At 37.6% G+C, this 19,600-nt stretch overlaps 2 protein-coding genes across 3 annotated transcripts in view; both read right to left on the bottom strand.

Moving 5' to 3' along the window:
* The window catches only part of LOC103139365 (glypican-6-like), a 161,799-nt gene that overhangs the window by 128,201 nt on the left and 13,998 nt on the right, over positions 1-19,600 (bottom strand). The gene's annotated exons all lie outside the window — the stretch shown is intronic.
* LOC107836459 (uncharacterized protein DDB_G0290301-like) lies at positions 8,065-9,410 on the bottom strand. 2 transcript variants are annotated; one of them, XM_016672405.1, is made up of 2 exons: positions 9,112-9,410; positions 8,065-8,393 (listed from the first exon to the last, which is right to left on the bottom strand). In XM_016672405.1, the coding sequence occupies exons 1-2, from the start codon at positions 9,369-9,371 to the stop codon at positions 8,093-8,095; spliced, it is 561 nt and encodes a 186-aa protein (XP_016527891.1). In that variant the 5' UTR covers positions 9,372-9,410; the 3' UTR covers positions 8,065-8,092. The 2 variants fall into 2 exon arrangements, with proteins under 2 accessions (XP_016527891.1, XP_016527890.1); XM_016672404.1 differs by lacking the exon at positions 9,112-9,410 and adding an exon at positions 8,430-8,796.

Genomic DNA, 19,600 nt, shown 5'->3' with positions numbered 1-19,600 from the left:
AGAGTTGATGGAAAAAACAATCCACAAGAAAACCAAACAGGTCAAAGAGGTGTTTGTGTGGAGGACCCAAATGCAGGGAAGAGGAAAGCTGAGGTGGACTCAAATATAAAGATAGTTAATAAATAAAACTAAATTAAGCACATTAAATTAAATAAATCCAAAATAAAACAGAAACAAGGGAAGACGACTAAGGAGAACATACTAGTAGTTAAGCAGATGAATCAGCGATGACTGAAAAACTAAAGAAGACTTTCCACTGGGGAATACGAAAAGAATTTAACTAATTAGCAGAGTGGAAAACCAGAGAGCAAAGAAAGATGGAATCACATAGAAAGAATGACACAACAGTAACCACAGACTAAAAATTTGTCAACTGTACACAAACAAAACACAGCTAGATATGAAAAGGTCTCAAAACCCACAGGAGACCGGGGAACTCAGAAATACTAAAAAACAGGAAGTAACTAGAACACAGAAAAGAAATGGACAAAATAACCTAAATAAAAGAAGAAACTATCAATAAGAAACTCAGAAGCTGAAAACACTAAATACAAGAAATATAATTACACAAAATAATAAACAAAACCAAACCCATAAGAGAATGTTGTATAAAATTAAAGTCTGGCTTTGAAATTATTACTACCAATAGTGGGAGAGAAAAAAACATACTATAATTTTAAGTTGCACCCATCATCCACTAACTGCTTTTGTTTGAGGTGGAAAAACCAGAGAACAAAGCAACAACCCAATATTAAAAAAGACAGACATTGTAATTTCTTTCAACAACATCTCCAGAAGTTGTTTAGAAAGAGAGCATCCATTAGCAGATTCTTTGGAAAATAATTGTACTGTATCTTTGACTCTTTTCAGATGCATAAAGAATTACCTAACACGCTATTTCTCTGCATGTTGCACACACTGGCACTGAGAATCTCAGGCATCATTAGGGATTAAATGAAAAAGTCTGGCTAGAAGCCACATGAAAGGTTTGAGTTTTTCCACATCCACCTATTAACAAATGAAAAGAGAGATGAAACGAGTGCCACTGTTCCAGTGGGGAATTGGCATGGCGGACAGTGAGAGTGGGACTTTTTTTTAGAAATCCTTCTACAGTAAACCATTGCTTTAAATGGCAGGCACTAAGGTGCTTTGCATTCTTGTACAGTAAGTCATGGATGAAGCAGCTCTATATGGATAATGAAACGGGGAAGACGAGGGATGTACGTGCAGGCACTCTCTAATGTACCTAATCCATAATCAGACCTAAGAAAGGCACCAAACTCCAGTAATGAGGTGCACCATCAACATTTCAACATAAACACTTTCCTCCAGAGTCTTGCCATAGCCTTCTAGTAAAACTTCATAAAACCTAAAAAAATTAAAAAATAAAAAAGCTGATTTACAACTGTCGATTTCTCCTTTATGCTTTTTCTAGGCTTTTAGGCATTTTTGCTAATTGACAATGCGGTTCAGTTAATGCAAAAGCATCATCCCACTCTTATACGTAACAGCCAATATGTGGAGCATCACTGTGTGAAAATATGTCAACATAGACATTCATTAATGTGTCAAAATGCCTACAAAAAAAAAGAGGATGCTTAATAAAATGCTGCAATGATGCAAGGGAAACATACAGTAGCTTCATATTTACTCATCATCACCTTATTCACAGATTTAACAGTCAAAAATCATGCACTCTTTTTCTGTCATTTACTTGAGATATTCTTTTTATGAGGTCTCACTAATCACAGATTATAATTCATGCTACATTGCCTACAAATAATGGGGTAATTAATTCATCTTAAACTAGCACACTTGGACAATATTAAAGAAAACTGGTCATTCCAGGTGTACAGCATGCTTGACAGAGTCAGAATGTGTAGCTGTCCAAATAGGTGTGAGCTTGGCACAACAGTAGATCTGCGCCTTAGAGTCATAATGATGGATAACTGAGGGAAAACTACAGCTTTGTGCTATAGTTTGAGACCCTGTGAGTTTGAAGGACTGCAAGTTGCTTTCAATTTTAGGTTTCCTGCAATGCAATAAAATTGGCTTAAGTTGTTGGAATACCACTGTTGGCTACTGAAGACTGGCAAAAGAAAGAAAATCAATAAAAGGCAGACCTGTCCTTAAGTGTAAAAGACAGGTGAAGGGAATTGGTAGTGCTTTTAGCTTTCACGGGCTGTGCACCTCTCTATTCACCTCTCAGCTTTGTTTTCATATAAACACGTAATTTGACTTCACCCTTCCTCTGTCACTAAAGCCAACCGACAATAAGCCTTTGTGAGTAGTAGCCATGAGCATGAGCTGCATTTATAAGGTCTTTTAAATGGCATGGTTGCATGTTAAACCCTCTTTGTGCTTGTCTTCATGTCTCTTTTTTCATAAATAAAACGCCAATCTAAACTGCACATTGTAAACAACAGTAATAGTAAAGTCACATGAAATTTTGCAGCACTTTTTGAATGCTTCGTCTTTGGGTTGTGAGGTTTGCTTTTTATAAACACAAGTGCAAAACTGGATAAGGTGGTGTCTCATTAAACAGGATCTTCCGTGTTTTACTTCACTACTTTGCACAAGAAAGAAAATATGGAGCCATGCAACATTCTGCATGGCTCCATTTTGCATATGGAGCCATGCATATGGCTTCAAGACAACTTTTGCAGAACTGTTTCCTTTAAGTTTTCAAAAGATAACACTGCATTGAAAAAACTGGCCACAAGAGATAGTAGGGTCTATCTCTTGTACTCAAAGTATTTTTTTAAAAGCCTAGGTGAAAAAAATGTGCAAATGTAATTAATAATAATAAAAAAAGACTCTGCATAATGATTGGTTTTGTTTGAAGGACACAAAACTGTTTTACTTTGTACATTAAACAACACATGTTTTAATATCAAGCTCTGACACATCCACCCACATTCATAATTCATTAACCTACTGACATAATCACAAATTCATGGGTCACCACACACAGCCATGCAGAAATCCATAAAACATTGTTTGCTTAAATGATCATCAGATTTATAAACAAATAATTATGCAAACAATGTGGAATTGCACAATTAACTGCAACTTGCTCCATCTTACTAATGTGGCATTCTGTCCTTGCAGCTGCACTGCAGCTCAGATGCCAGAGCAGAGCGCACTGCTGCTCAGCTTTCTGAATGAGCTGATCAGGGATTTAAATGTATGTAATTATATACTGTGAGAAAATTTAGGATAAATGCTAATGTTCTTGGGAGATCTTTCAATGAAATGTTGTGTCATTAGCTTAAATGCATTTCAATCAAACAAAAATTAGAAACATGTTTTAGGTTGCAGATGCAATCATCTGTTTTGTCAGTTTCTAAAAAGCACAGATGCGCTTGGCTCCCCCTGATCATCGCATACAATATGCTCCCAGTGATGATTGAAAATAAATGTAATTACGAAAAGTCGTTGACCAGTTTGTCATCTCAAAGTCCAGTTGATTTGTCAGAGAAAACATGGTGAAGCATGGTTGCATGACAAACACAATCAGCCGTGTAAATACAATTCCTCCGCTGATGAAAAATATTAAATATTTTGTAATTGGGGCCTGCCATAGCAATGCACCTTATGCATTGCATGGCAGGCACCTATTGCACCCAATAGAACGTCTCTTCATTATTTTAGTTTATTTATTTTTCTTCCATCACGGTTAAGGCGGCCCGTACCGCTGCGTGCACCCCCACAAAAGTGGTATCAAAACGTTCAGCTTGATCCCAAGAAGGGAGATATTACTTTTAGTGGGATTCTGAGTTAAAATGACGACATAAATTGATCAAAACAAGAAAAATCAAGGCCGAGTGTCTCATAGAATCAGTAATCTTTCTCTCTGAAACACACACACAGCACAGTGGATTTCTGACTCCAAAACTCTTTTTAACTCCCCTTCACAGGCACAAATATCACCCTATTGGTCTAAAAGTCGGTCATGACATAGATACACATGCCTGCTCCCGTAAAATGTTTTCAAAATTTTGCTAGGGCTTATGGTTTTTTTGTTAGGGTCCTTGAGACCGATGCTGGGTGTCTTAGAAGTATAGAAACTCTGTCTCCAGCATACTGTCTGACAGAGAGAGCCAGCCCAAGTGCAGATAATTAATTACCATAGCAACAGGGCCCAGAGAAAGGCAGTGAGTAGTCTCACAAACAGGCAGTGACAGGTCTAACACTGCATTGTGGGAAGAATACGCATTTCCTGTGACTATTCATATTTTCCTTACATAAAATTATTATTTCTCTGAATTTCTGAGTGTGAATTAAAATCCTTAGTATGAAGGTTGAAAAATTTTGAGACATAAACAATTACCCACTGACTTTATCTTTTTTCTAAACGAACCGTGAGTAAGAACCACATGTGCGAAGCTTATAGAGGTCAGTCTCGGGCCGTTTCTCAATACTCAAGAACGCAAGTATGTTCTTGAGTTCTTGGCAAGTACGTACCCACAAGAACAGTTGAAAGTCCGTTCTTACTGAGTTCACAAGGATGCAGTATGCTAGTTCGCCAATTGGAACAGGGCGTTCTTGATGACGTCACTCAACTTCCGTAAATTTCAATAAATTGTTCAGTTTAACAGGATAATTCCTGTGTTAAACTGAACAATTTAACAATTGGGTCTGGACAATTTTATAATTGGGGCAAATATTAACAGATATCAAATATACATAATTAAGGAAAAGTAATTTCTAAGTAGAAATACCTTCAAATTAACGGGATTAAGTTTTTTATTACTGATTGAAAAAAATTCATCACCTCAAATTACTTGTTCAGACTTCTGTTACAGTGAAGCTTGAGTCTTGTTTGGCACCTTCATCAAATGATTTGCTTATAAAATATTTATCTCAAATGACAAATCATAATAGATGATGGCTAGCCTGTCATGCAGTTAACTGATTTCTTCCTTATTCCCCAGGTTTGCTGGGGATTCACAAACAGATAAAGTTAAAACAATTATTTCATATTTAATGTTTTACCAACCTGCATCTGGCCAGAGTTCCTGTCACACAACTGGATGGTTATTTTATAATAACTACTAAACACTTAACGAACAAACAACAAGTTTGTTTTTAACAAACTTATGTTTCCTTTGTTATCATAATCAAGTATACTCTAGTAAGATACCAGCATAGAAAGAGAAACAACATTTTTGTAGGAATGTCTTTATTAGAATAACAACAACAACAACAACAACAACAAAACAAAAACAAGCAGTCAATAACTCCAGGAAATTCATACTGAGACTGGCAAAAGCAAATATTACCATAATTTAATAGTTTTTTTTTTAAGAAGATGAGGAGACAGTGAAGAGAACATTTGCAGGACATGGGGATGACGAGAACCTCCAGGAGTTTTTGGGAAGCTGGAAGTAAATCTGGAACTGCAGTCTGCTCACCTGAAGAGCTGCCTGCATAAAACAATGAAAAATAAGAGTTCACTCTCATACATGAAATGATAATCCTAGGGAAATGGGTTTTTTTTTAATTTACAAATTAAAGTATGACTCTCTGATCATGAAGGAACATTGTATTAAAATATTTTTCTTACTACGAATTTAAATGCCCAAAAACAGTTAATTAGCGAATTAAAGACTTGAAAGTCTGTGTCAACACAATTTATAAAATACCAATATTAACTAAATAAATATAAAAAATAAGCTAAGAGAAAATATATTTCCTATTCTGCTACTTGCAGCTAACTACCATATACACTTTATATCTCACTTTCAGCCGCTACGAACAGATAACAAGCAGCGGAAAACGACAGNATTTTTCAGAATTGGGGCCTGCCATAGCAATGCATAGGCAGGCACCTATTGTTCTACACCTCAAAATAACTGCCTCTTCCTAGTACCGTTAATGCGGCTCGTACCACTGCGTGCCCCCTTCACAATATATACATTAGAACGTGCGGCTCGATCCCGTGAGGGGAGCTATTGCTTTTGTTGGCATTTCGAGTAACTGTGGTGACATAATTAACACAAAACGAGCCAAATTCAAGTTTAAACAAAAGTCTAACTGACACAGAACAGTGCCACTCAAAATAGATGTAAATTTTTGTTTGCCCCTCTGAGCTGCACTTTAGAACTACAGACATGGTGGAACAGTCCATTACTAGTCCTTTTCCTTTTGTGTTTTATTTACCGTTGTCATAGCAACTGAACTAACGGGCGCTGGGAGGAAAAAGAGTGACGACGGTTCTAGTTAGCTGAGGTATAAACCTACTGTACAGGAGCTGAATTGGGATCTGTTTATATGTACAGATTGCTTAATACACCGTCAGTTATCAGCTTTGAAATAAAACAGTTCTGGAAGTTGTTGGAAAGTGATATTGACATGTTTAGATTGTTTTTATGTTACATGAGTCGAATCTGTTTAGCTATATTGTGTCTTTCTGTGAAAATGTTGGTGTACAGAAACACCCCCCCTCCGTCCCCCCAAAATATATTGTATATTTTTTATGCAGTAGCAGATGGCGGTTATTCTGAGACTTAAGTATGTGACATAAGCTCTACCTTTGTATTAAAGGATCTAAAGCCGTCGTTTATTACAAGAATAAGTGTATTGTCGAGAATGACAAAGAAAATAACATGGACACAATGATTATTTTGAAGAAAGATCAGGTATGGTGCTGTTTGGAAATGTTAACTATTTAACCAGAACAGATTCCAGGAGGATTAGTGAAGCACAGATTTGTTTCTGCCTCATCCCTTCTACCTGTTCTAGACTTTTTACAGGAAAATCAGCATCTGCTACACCGACACCAGCTCTGATGTGTGTAACACATGCCACAATCTTTAATATGTTTTCTGGAGATGTTGGCATCAGGGCCGCTGCTATGAACTCATTGCATCTCTGAATAGTGCAGTTTATATCATCTAGTGGTGGAAAAAGCAACAAAAAAAAAACTATTATGCTATGTACTTAAGATGGAATATATGCACATATATTCATAACATGCTTTGATTAAAGTAATTTATCCTTGGTGCAATTCCAGCACCGAAAAATTAACTTTATTTACACCAGGAGAGTCTCTCACCTGAAAATGTGAAGCTACTGGGCTGATTCTGTGCCTTCAATTAATTTTAATGCTCCTGTAGAAGATTCATAACTTAAAAGTTACAAAACAGTCTGTGTGCTACACTCAAGAGAGAGATTTCTTTGATGCATCAAAGAGTGATGTCATCACTGATGATGTCATTGTTACCATAGGAACTAAACATTCTAATGGTGCATTCACACCAAACATGATTTGAGCGTCAGGCGAGTCTGCTTTATATTCAAAGTCTATGTGAAGTATTGGATGCGCTGGACACGTCAAAAGCTCCAAAAGGTTCAAATGGTGCCGTGCTAGACGCTCGAAACGCACTGCAACGGCCCTCGACGCGTCTCCACATAGACTTTGAATGTAAACCAGATGTGCCTGATGGTCAAAATGTGTTTGGTGTGAACGCACCATTATATGTCCAGTGTCATATTAGATCCACCATATTAGGACCAAAGACTTGTCCTAATATGATGGATTTATTGCTTTGGGTCAGGGGTAATGTTTAGAGGTAAGATGTGAATTAAGGTTTAGTTAATGTTAGGAATAGACTAGTATTGGTTTGAGTTAGGGAAAATGTCTGGGTTAGGCAAAATCGCAGCTACTAAAATGAAGGGAAATCAATGCTAAGTCCTAATATGGGTCGAAATAGTTTTGACAAGCCTATGTAGCATTTTGTTTTCTAAATCATTCTATAAATAATGATGATATAATGTTAGGTTGTTTTTCTGCCAATTGCATAGCTTAGTAGCAATTGCAGTACATTGTTACTAATGTGTTGAATGTGGTGAGACACATTCAACACATTAGAAACCAATCAGAACCAAAAGTTTCCCTTTTGGTTCTGATTGATTGTTTCTGCACAGTAGCAGAGCCAAATGAATTTTCACAAATTATCTGTTTCGTATTCTATTGTCAACTGTTAAACAAATATTCATCCATTCATCCATGGATGAATATCATCTAACATACCTATTTTCATAATGCCTAGTGTTGGCAAAACCTGGGCTTGGATAGTGACCTAGGTTAGTGCCACCTGGGTGTGGGTCGGTGTAAAGGCCGAGCCGGGCTTAGCTTGGCCTTCGTGCCAACACCAACATGAAGACCCTCCATGCAACCAGTTGAGGTTGATCGCATGGATGTCTGTCTTTCCTCGGACCTCCATGTTTGTGTGGAGGTTTGGCTTTCCGTGGACTCCTCTGTTTGCAACTTGAGTGTGGGTTGGCGCAAAGGCTGAGCCAGTCTATGCATGGAGACCCCTCGTTGATTCAAGGTCTGTCTTTCTTCAGACCTCCCTGGTTGATTGGAGGTCTGTCTTTCTTCGGACCTCCCTGGTTGATTGGAGCCCCATCTTTCCTCAGACCTCCCTGGTTGATTCAAGGTCTGTCTTTCTTCAGACCTCTCTGGTTGATTCAAGGTCTGTCTTTCTTCAGACCTCCCTGGTTGATTGGAGGTCTGTCTATCCTTGGTCTCCTCTGTTTGCAGGGAGCCTTCTCTTTGCAGGGGAACCTCTGGTTGGGTGGAGACTCTAGGATGGTTGTTTTCTAGAGCAAGTTTTAACTCCACCTTCAGGTCTGCAACCTGACCCTGCAGAGCTTTCACCGTTTCCTCCTGAGACTTAAATTTGGAAGCCTGCTCAGAGTGACTTTTGAGCTGCTCCTCATATTTGAGTCTCACTCGGTATTCTTCAACCATTACTTCAATCAGACCTTTATTGCGGGAGGCATATTTTGCAGCCTCNTCGCATGGATGTCTGTCTTTCCTCGGACCTCCATGTTTGTGTGGAGGTTTGGCTTTGCGTGGACTCCTCTGTTTGCAACCTGAGTGTGGGTTGGCGTAAAGGCTGAGCCAGGCTATGCATGGAGACCCCTCGTTGATTCAAGGTCTGTGTTTCTTCAGACCTCCCTGGTTGATTGGAGGTCTGTCTTTCTCCGGACCTCCCTGGTTGATTGAAGCCCCATCTTTCCTCAGACCTCCCTGGTTGATTCAAGGTCTGTCTTTCTTCAGACCTCCCTTGTTGATTGGAGGTCCATTTTTCTTTAGACCTCCCTGGTTGATTCAAGGTCTGTCTATCCTTGGTCTCCTCTGTTTGTAGGGAGTTTTCTCTTTGCAGGGGGACCTCTGGTTGGGTGGAGACTCTAGGATGGTTGTTTTCTAGAGCAAGTTTTAACTCCACCTTCAGGTCTGCAACCTGACCCTGCAGAGCTTTCACCATTTCCTCCTGAGACTTAAATTTGGAAGCTTGCTCAGAGTGACTTTTGAGCTGCTCCTCATATTTGAGTCTCACTCGGTATTCTTCAACCATTACTTCAATCAGACCTTTATTGCGGGAGGCGTATTTTGCAGCCTCTCGCTTGAAGTACTCCAGCTGTTGAAGAACACTCTTGTCAACTGTGACTTTGGAAGAGCAAGAAACCTGTTCATGTTTGACTTGCTGGTGACGTTCTTTTTCCAACATTGTTTGCAGCCTTCGAATCTCCTCCTGCTGGGATTTGACTTCAGCCTGTAATGCAACCCTTCTGTCTCTTTCCTCATGGAGTTCAAAATTCTTTGTCTGCAACTCTGTTTTAAGATCGTCTACCTGCTTTGTCAGATCTTTGACGTGTTGGTTTGTCTCTTCCACGTCTTCCACTGAGGGGGTAATCTTGAAGCCAGCAGAGGGTGCTGTTTTCTGCTCGACTTCCGATGATCTTGGTCTCTCAAAGTCGCCGGAAGGACTTGATTCCCCCTGGATCTTTGATTGATCTTCCGGCTCAATGGGGCTGATGCTGTCATCTTCAACAGGGAAAATGACAGCGTCGTAGTCGACTTGGATGTTGAGGTCTACCATGTCGACCCATGAAAGCTTAGCTGGAAAAGCTTCATGTTTGCAAACAATCTGTTGTTGCTTCATGTCTATAGTCTAGTAACTTCTTGCTTCTCTGAACGTCGAACGTGCTCTGAAGAGTGATCTGCCGCGATTGAACTGTGGAACAGGTCAGAGAAAACTCTTGTCTGCGAGCCACATTCAAAAGAGCGATTCCCTTGTGATATCATAGAGTGATGACATCACTGCTGATGCCACTGATACCATTGGAACTGAACATTCTATCCACCTTATGTACATAAGTCTTTATTGTCTGAGTGATTGACAATAAGTTTGAGTGACTGATTCTTTGTTCTAAAGCATGTGTCTAATGGGCAGGAAAAAGACAATCACACTATTCTTCCTATTTCCAGCAGCATTTAAAAAACACTTGGCTGCAGAAATATTAGCGGTTTTGGCAGACAGGTTTTGCTGAAAGGACCAGGGTTGAGAAACACTGTATTAGAGTCAGTGTGCATAGACTCCCGCATGTCTCTGTGATGGACTGGCAACCATCCAGGGCATACTTGCCTCTCACCCAATAACTGCAGTAGAGAGGCACCAGGCCTGCCCCATGCTCCTGCAAGGATAAGTGGGTATAGACAATGGATGGATGGATAGATGGATGCACAATTATAAGTACACCATTTAATTTGTCATGTTATAGCACCACGTAAGCCACCACTCTCCCATATCTGTATTCCTTCCTTTAATTTTATAATTAAATATGTGATCATGTAAGAATTCTGATTTTGTGATAGGATAATCTGTCATTTTTTTCCCTAGTTGCTTTGTCATTTCATAGAAGTTCAAAGTTTTTCCAACCTGTTTACCACAAGATAGCTTTATCTCTTTATATTTATTTTGTGTCTCCAGAGGCACAAAATAAATGTGGGAGTCACGCACTGTACAACACAAACAATATGAACAGAATCACAAGGTTAAACAAAATTAAATTCACTGTGAGCCATATGTATCATGACATGTGTAAGCATTTAAAAGAGATCTAAAAATGTAGATGCTTTTTTACAATGTGAGAGGTTTCTTTTGACCCACTCCAGTGAGACAAATACCATAATGTCATTATAGCGGCATGTGATGTGGCCTGATCAGCAACGGCTCACAAATTCCAAATACAATCAGCGTATTATAATTTTTTTCTTAATTTTGTCTCTACGGTATGACTGAACATCACAGAAAATCATTACAGAAACAAAACAAGCCAGCTAATGTCAGTTTGCCATGTCTCCAAACTCTTCTGTGTGAAGGAGAAGTTTGCGGACTGTGGAGCTGTATCTGTCAAGTCACATCTTCCTCTAAAAGAAGAGATAAAATAACTAAACCCAGATTAGAAAGTGTGTTGGCAGAAAACGAACAGCCTCAGCCAAAACCACAAACCGAAAGATTTTCACTGAAAATACAGTGTATAAAAATGACACATAGTGCACAGTTCTTGACACTGTTGGCTTGAAGCAATAAGGTCATCAATTCAAAATCCGATTTAAAATTTGGGTCTTTCTTTGGTGATTTAATTTATTTATTTGTTTATGGAACTTTAATTGTAAAACAAGGAAATTAGGACATTACAAACTCAGAAAATAGAAAATCTCTTTGTCAGAGCGGGAGAATAGATCATATGGTGAAACTTGCTTTAAAGTGACACACAACGTGGCGATTCAATTTCTTGTCTTCAAAAAGCATCTATTTCTCTTGATAAATGCAAAAATGGATGAAAAAGTTTGCATAGTTATTCAGGCTCACTCATGGCACCTTGATTTAAGTCTGATATAGATTTCTTGGATTGAAACACTTGATGTAATACTTTTCAGATCTATTAGGTCGACAATATTTCAGACAACCTCCCAGCAGTCACTGGATGAAAGGTCCACCTTGAACAGGTCGGCGGTCAATCACAGCAGAGACTGACAGCCATGAAGTCTCACAGTTACTCACTTCGGCCTGTGAAGAGACGGTTCTAACCACCACCCTATTGCACATGTTTCATAGTCCATCCACTTTAGCTGAACTTATTTCAATTACAACACAAGATATTATGCAGTTCATCTACTTAAATTACCTTACTTACTTATTGCAGACAGGTTTTATGAGCTATAGCCAGACTGTGAAGGTCAGACACAGGCAGTACTTTGGAGTTATCTCCACAGTTTTCACAAAGCACGAGTTCCAAGCACCTCTGCTTCTATTATTTGTAGAAGCGTTTGCCTGTGTTGTGCTCCTTAAGGACAACATATTCAGAAGACACAGAGAAACAAAATTATTAGTACCTTGCAAAGCACCAGGAGGAAAAAAATACCAAAGGTTAACCAGAAGTCCAACATCATCTAAAGACTCTCACAAGGGTCTACAATAATATAAACATATTGAACTATACAATAGCAGTCCCGTCCCATCATATCAAAGGTGAAGAGTTTTTTTTTTCTATTTCAATTTCATCTCTATTACTATAAGCATATGTTACAGGGAAATGTGAAAGCCAGACAATATTTCATAACAGCTGAGGGAAATGATGGAGTTATCAGCCCATGGAGGGTCTGGTGCCAGACTAACTCCCAAAAGCATTCATTAGTCTACCTGGCCAAAGGGCAAACTGCATATGGGCTTCGCCATCTGGTACAACTTTTAACCACTCTTGCCAGCATTTATAAAGTAAGGACAGTCTCACAAGAGCTCCTTGCCAAAACAAGTTAGCAGATCTTGAAGTCAAAAGAAAAAACTGCCTCCCTCATCCATACCCATATATAAAGCGATTTTGAAATACTGTAAAATAATTGCAACTCTGCAGATTTTCTAGTGTAGTCTGTGTAAAACTAATTTTATTTCAAATGTGTTTCCTTTAATTAAACAAACAAAGCAAAACAAAACAAAATTGATTAAAAAAAAAAAAACAGTCTATAAAAGTCAAGCCCAAACAGCACACAGAAGAAGTGCATTTTGGTGGAAAACCTGCTTTGTTTTTATGTTGCATCATCTACTGACGCACATTTTTCTTGGACTCGATCAGACCAAAGCTCTGCACTTAGAAGATACGCTGTTGTATGAATCATATTTATTATCATTGATCTACCACCACCTTACTGCACTGGCTTCACTCAGAACGGCCTCTGGAATATTGCTTTTTCAAAGGACTTACAACCCCTGTTCCCACAAAGCTCTAACAATTACAGCAACTCATTGCCTTCAGATGAGGCTGCACACCTAAAACAGACGTAGGTTCTTGACATTTCAATTCACCAGTAGAGTTTACTGGTCCCTGTTCTCCTATGATTGCCACAATTTAATTTGCTCTGAAGTCAATGGGTCTAAATATCTAGGGTTCACTTTGAATGCCTGAACAACGACTTTCCAGCAAACGCATGCAAGGTGGTTGGAACAGGGTAGTTGGGAACCTACTAGCCACTAGATTATTGAAACAAGTTTTCCATTTTAGATCATTTAGATGTGTTAAAAAAAAAACAACTTTTTTTTTAAATGTAGGAACAATATATATTTACCAAACAACACTTTTTTGAAAATGTTAGTTTTAAGGTGAATCATAATAACAGGTGTCAATGCCTCAGTTTTCATGCAGAGAAACCCAGAGTGCACTGCATGAAAAAAGTGAATACCAATGATAATCAGTATTTTTATTCAGCTACAGGTAAGTTGATAGCTATCTAGCTATCTAATTAGCTAGCTTAGCATTGTCAATCAAATAGAGCTTTATTGAGTAAGCCAGGGAAATGCTTTTGTATGCTGCTAAATCTCTTTAAGTCAGTCTGAATCTGCTTGCAGAGGTTAAATAATAAACCTTTGATTTTTTTTGGAGACTCCTCTGATCTAGATGTCTGTTGTAATTTATATCAATCCTTATTGAGATTCCCTTTCTAGCATTTTCTATGAGCGCTATTACAGTTTGCAAACATAGATGCAACAGATGATTCAATTCAACGCAATTTTGAAAAAGTTGTTGTTTATTTTGATAGCAATGCTCTTCTCCTTCCCTGAGGTGCAAGAAAGACCAAAAGATAAAAAAGTAACCTTCGTTAGTAGAAAAACTGGCCATTCTCTTTTCTGGTGAACTAGCAAATAATACTCCCACATCACAGCATGTCTAAGCTTTAGGGTTGAAATGAGAAAGGTGAGATTAGCCTGCAATGAATAGTTACCGCTGCTCACTTTGTATTTTGACAAAGTACCACTGGGGTCAGAATGTCTACAGACAGATGGCCTCTGCTGGAGATGTTGGTGGTCTAGCAAGTCAACTGTGTGCTGGACCATAACCATTTGCTAGTAGAAGAGACGAATGAACAGTTATTACTGTTCAGTAATCTAGCAGTTCTGGTACTCTAAAACAAACATCAGAAAATATCAGCTTGATTTATCCTTTGAAAGATGTATGGCATCTTGTTTTAGTACTTCAGAATATACTACCTATAGCATAATGATGACTATACAGAACAAGCAGAGAGCTCAACTAGTTGAAAAGTTGAAAATTTCTCCCAATGATAACCTGTGACAGAGCAGGTAGTTTTTTTTTTTTTTTTCCTCCTCTGCCCTCTCTTTATACTAAATGGTTTGAGTCAAGTTCAGCACACTGAGCAGTAATTGCCAGAAGTCTGCCTGAGCTGCATGTTCCTTTTAAAGGTTGACACCTCTATCTTTGAGATCTATTGACTCGGGCAGAGCTTAGGCCGTCTCCCACATCTGGGCCATAACTGTCCTCTCTTTGTTTGGGCTGAAACACGTTTCAGGCTCCTTTCATTCAGCTGACGTGACCTAGATTAGAGGGTGAAAAAGGAGCTTAATCATACCCTCAAATAAATTAAACACTGCTGAATGATGAAGAGCTCATGAATACTATGTACTGTTTCATTAAAACAGAGGGAAAAAAATACAACTTCTATAATCTTTTTACAGAGAAAAATGTTTGCATGATGAGCCTAATATTCCAAATTATATATTTAAATCTGTAAGATTTTTGCAATCTGGAGTCAGGGGAACATAATTTCTCTTTTAAACATATTTAAAATGTTTAAAAGGAAAAAGTAGGATAAATAAATTAATTTGCATATGAAAAGTACCAAAAGTGAGAAAATGTGTGAGCAATGCACATGTAGAATTAAGTCAAAGCATGATTTTAGTGTGAAGTTAAATACACATTTCTGAAATCATATGCCATGTTGAGAACATTCATATTATGATTATATGTACATCATCAAGTGATAGATAAAAAAATACATTACAGATTAGTTAATATAATGCACAGTTTTTTAATGCAACATCTTTTTTTGATTTTTAAAGATGCATAACTTTTTGCCTGGAAGTCAAAGTCAAAAAAATACCAATCAGCAGCATTCTTCGCTTTAAAAGCAACTTAAAAATGGTTCTCTGGGACAATGGGTGCAGCCAGTTAGTATGCATTTGTCTGTAAAATTAAGTGTAACCCATAAACAGCTTCTTCTTTTACAGCCTATTAAACCTAGGTGACAAATTGATGAGATTTTTGCAGCTGTTATAAATCAACAAATAAAAAACATACGCTATGCGTTTCTATAAGCAAGTTTGTGCATCCTGTTGAAGGTGTTATTACTTGTCAACAGAAATCCACAAGCTGAAAGTAAAACCCAATTTACTATGTTAAATCACATCTGTCTGCATGTTAAAGTGAGGGGGGGAAAAAGGCATGAAGCTCGATTGATCTTTCCGCTGCTCTGCCATCTGGATCTCCCTCCATCACCCAAATCACCCTCTTTCAACTATTTCCACTGGGGCATGAGACCCAAATTGAATATGTCCAAACAAGATGACACAGATAATTCCCACAATTGCTCCCACCATATGTTGCCTTGGTTGGATAAGGCTAAAAGAGTTCCTAACTTTCAAACAACTTCCAAAGTTGGAAAAATTATTTGACAGTAATGTGTAGACAACTGTAGGGTTCACAGAAAGGTGCCAAGTAGACATTTCTGCGCTTGTGTGCTGAAAGCAATCAGAAGACTTCAAGTTCATAATTTCATGATGTTTTTGCCAATGTCAAGTCAGCTTTACCCCTTTTTAGTCTAATGAACGTGCTTGCAACGTGACAGCAGTGTAGGTGTTATTTAATGATTTTTTAATTATCTCTTTCTTACATTAGTTTAAACTGACAGCTTAGCTAACAGATAATAAGAACAAAAAAATATGTTAGTTGTATGTTTGTGAATGTCTCAAATGAAATTGTTACTTTGTTCCTTGTGTCAAGACAGTATTATACTAAAATACCAAAATGAAAATCCAAAATGACATAAGCTGGGTTCTGTTCGACAAAGGCAGATAGTTTAAATTAAAAGCAGTCTCTGCACTGAAAATATAAAAAATAAATACTTATCATAAAAAAGGCTCTGCTCTGCACCCCAAAGCTCACCCTGTTTCTTGTAAAGTGTTAGAAATGCAGATCTGACAACCAAATACATTTTTGCTTTTTTCTTTCTTGCAAATGGAAAACACACTAAGCCAACAATATACAAATTATGGAGATCCTAAAATTAGCATAATAAAAATCTGTCATGTTCTCATGTTGTCAGGTAAAAAAAAGAGGAATATACATACAGTTCTATGAAGAAGTATTTTCCCCCTAAAAGATTACTACTGCTTAATATTACAAATCATTAAACAATCTTAATTTCAGAGAAAAAAAAACTAATTAAGTAAAAATAGCAGCCTGGCCCAAGGACTGATTAGTGTCTAATGGCCAAAAGAAAGCCTCTTAGACAACACAAAGAAGACAAAAATATCTTTAAAAAACAACACCATAGACCAAGGCTAAAGAAATGTATGACCAGATGAAAAACAAAATCATTCATATCTATCAGACTGGAAAGAATCAGAAAGACATTTATTTAGCTTTGGGACTCCGGTGAACAACAGAGAGAGCCATTATCCAGAGTTGCAACAGAGAAAACATGTAACATTGGTGAGCATTCCCAGGAGAGGCTGGCCTATCAAGATTACTCAAGGAGCACATCAGCTTACCTTGGAGATCACAGAAAAGAGAAGCAAACAAAAACAAAGCAACATCTAGAGCACTGCAGGATGCAGAATCAGTTTTTATGATTTACTTCTAGGAAACACACTTAACACAAGTGGTGTTTATTGTGGAACTCCAAGGTTAAAATCACAGCTGACCAAAAAGAACACAATGCAGACATTTTTCCAGAAAATATCTTGATGAACAAGACTTTTGTCAGTTTGTTCTGTCAGGACAAAGATGATGTGATTTAACATGATGTAACCATGAATGTTATACTTTATTAGAAAATCCTGAACTACATTGCTATCAGGTCATGACCTTAAGTTGAAGAATAATTTGAGGCACATGTAGCAGGGAAGTGATCAGAAGAACAATTCTCTGAGTGTCTTAAAAACTTATTTTCAGTTTTAAAGCTCTGGGAAAAGTCTAGACTTAAATCTGATTGAGTTGTTGCATGCAGTTGCCATCGTTTATGTGGCTGAATTAAAACTGGCTCTGAAAAACGAGGGGGAATCACTGCAGACGCTTGGTGGCAGCTGAGAACCACAACCAGTTGATAGGTTTAGTGTCTCCCGTGTACGAAGTGCTCATTTAACACATATTTCTTATCAATACGTGAGCTAAATTGGACTGGTTAAGTACCACAACAGCACCATGCTATCAGCAATTAGCCTAGCATTCTGAGCATGTGCGCTTTCACACCGGCAGAGTACAAAGACTGGTCATTGTGGGTAGGTTATTTCCTGCTACAATATGCCTAAATCTAATGGATTGGTCATTAAAAGAGCTCTGCAGGACTTTAAGACACGCTGGGAAGGTAATTGATTTGATTTGTTTGATTCAGATGTGTTGGAACAGAAACACATCTGTACTGGACCAGAACCTGACAGCGCTGATCAATCTATGTGAGGTTTATTTTTGGCCAAAAAAAAGAAAGAAAGTAATTAACACACTATTTAAAAAATCACAATTATGATTTTTTAAAATTCTGTAATACAAAGTCCACTGATGTAAAAAGTTAACAGAGGAACACAATAATTGTTGGCAGCTGTTACGTCAGCTGATGCCCTCCTCCAGGAAGCCACGCAGCGAAACACAACAACAGACACATAATCTTCTGCATCAGTTTGTTGAGGTAATTTTGGGAATAATCACTTAAGACATTCTGCTTCAGATTATAAACAGAAACACCACCCCTAAAAAAAACACCCCTCTGTCTGTCACCTCAGCTCGTACTGTTACTAGTCAGTCTGTCGTCTGATGCTTTGTGATTATCATTCTGCTAATAAATGCACACTAACAAAAAACACGATGCTCTGTGTGTGTTGTTGATGATACTGTTGCTGCTGTGTCTGCTATCAGAGGCTCCTGGGCCTTGGGGGTGACCGTTGAAGCACCTTTGCCTATCAGTTCTGTGTCGAATGCAATCTTGCACAATGCAACTAGTCGCTGCTTTTTCCCCTTTAGACAACACTCATTCCTTACAAAATATATTTCTCCTGGCCCCAACAGCTTTCAAATGCAGTTATTTTCACCCTAACAATGGCAAAAACAAAAAACAAAAAAAAAGAAAAAAACAACCAACAACATTATGTCAAGCATCTTGTGGAAAAAACCTGTGTTGAATGTGAACTACATTGAACAAACACAAACTTCTGAAAACAGTTTACATTGGTAAACACTGATTGATGCAAATAATAGTTCAAATATTTCTACAAAAGACAGATAAGAACTGAATTATGTGTTTCTCCTTTTAAAAAGCCTATTAGATAATAGACTGTATCCTTCAGAGTGACGCTGATTACGATGCATTTTATGATTAAGCATTTAATTCAGCCTTTTTTCATAGAAATTATTGCTTAAAATAATTACTGAAATATTTAATGATTGAATCCACTAGGAGGGTTGTGTGCTTTAAAGAAGGTCACTTTTATTCTTGGATATCAGTAGAGTAGCTCTTTATGATTTGCAACCTTTAACTTGTAATAAGTTATTTGCTTGCCAGTGTGCAAGCTATGCAAACAAGCTGGAAATAAATAAAAAAATGAAAAAGAAAACTAACTTCATGTTTTTGTATAAAATGCTATTTTTTTTAAAGTGATTTTTTCAAAACAGATTTTTGGTTGTACCAAGAAAAAAGATACATGAAAGTTGAATTTATACAGAAATAGTTGCCCACAATCAAATGTACAAAAGGAAAGGCTATAAAAAAAACACCTGTTGCATAAAAACAAAAAAACAAAACCATTTATCTTCACCATCAGTCATAAGACTGGTTTACTAATCAGTCTTATGAAGAACCTGATTTGTACATCAGGCAGTTCTTTAAGAGTTTGGACATAATGCATTATTTTAAAACAATTTTTGAATATTTATCCACATAATGCCTGGAGCCCATGGTGATTTGAGTTGTGTGTCCAACATTTAGTTATACAAAACATACAAAACAAATATAGATAACACCAACTTTCACACTTTACATATGAGAAAGAGTCATAGCTGCACTTCCATCTTAATGCATATCACTGGAGTTAGGATCCATTTGGTACTGTCTGGACCATCCTGACCTTCTAGTTTCTCAGCTGAAATGCTAATAAGGAAAAAAATAATAATCTAATTTGACCTGATATTGATCTGGCATTTGCTGTGCTCTTAAACCTGCTCAGCAGACATTTATTAT

Source organism: Poecilia formosa, unplaced genomic scaffold (assembly GCF_000485575.1).
Source record: "Poecilia formosa unplaced genomic scaffold, Poecilia_formosa-5.1.2 Scaffold60, whole genome shotgun sequence".
In the NCBI taxonomy this organism is placed as follows: Eukaryota; Metazoa; Chordata; class Actinopteri; order Cyprinodontiformes; family Poeciliidae; genus Poecilia; species Poecilia formosa.
The sequence above is the reverse complement of the archived record's forward strand: the minus strand, read 5'-3'. Positions and strand labels throughout refer to the sequence as shown.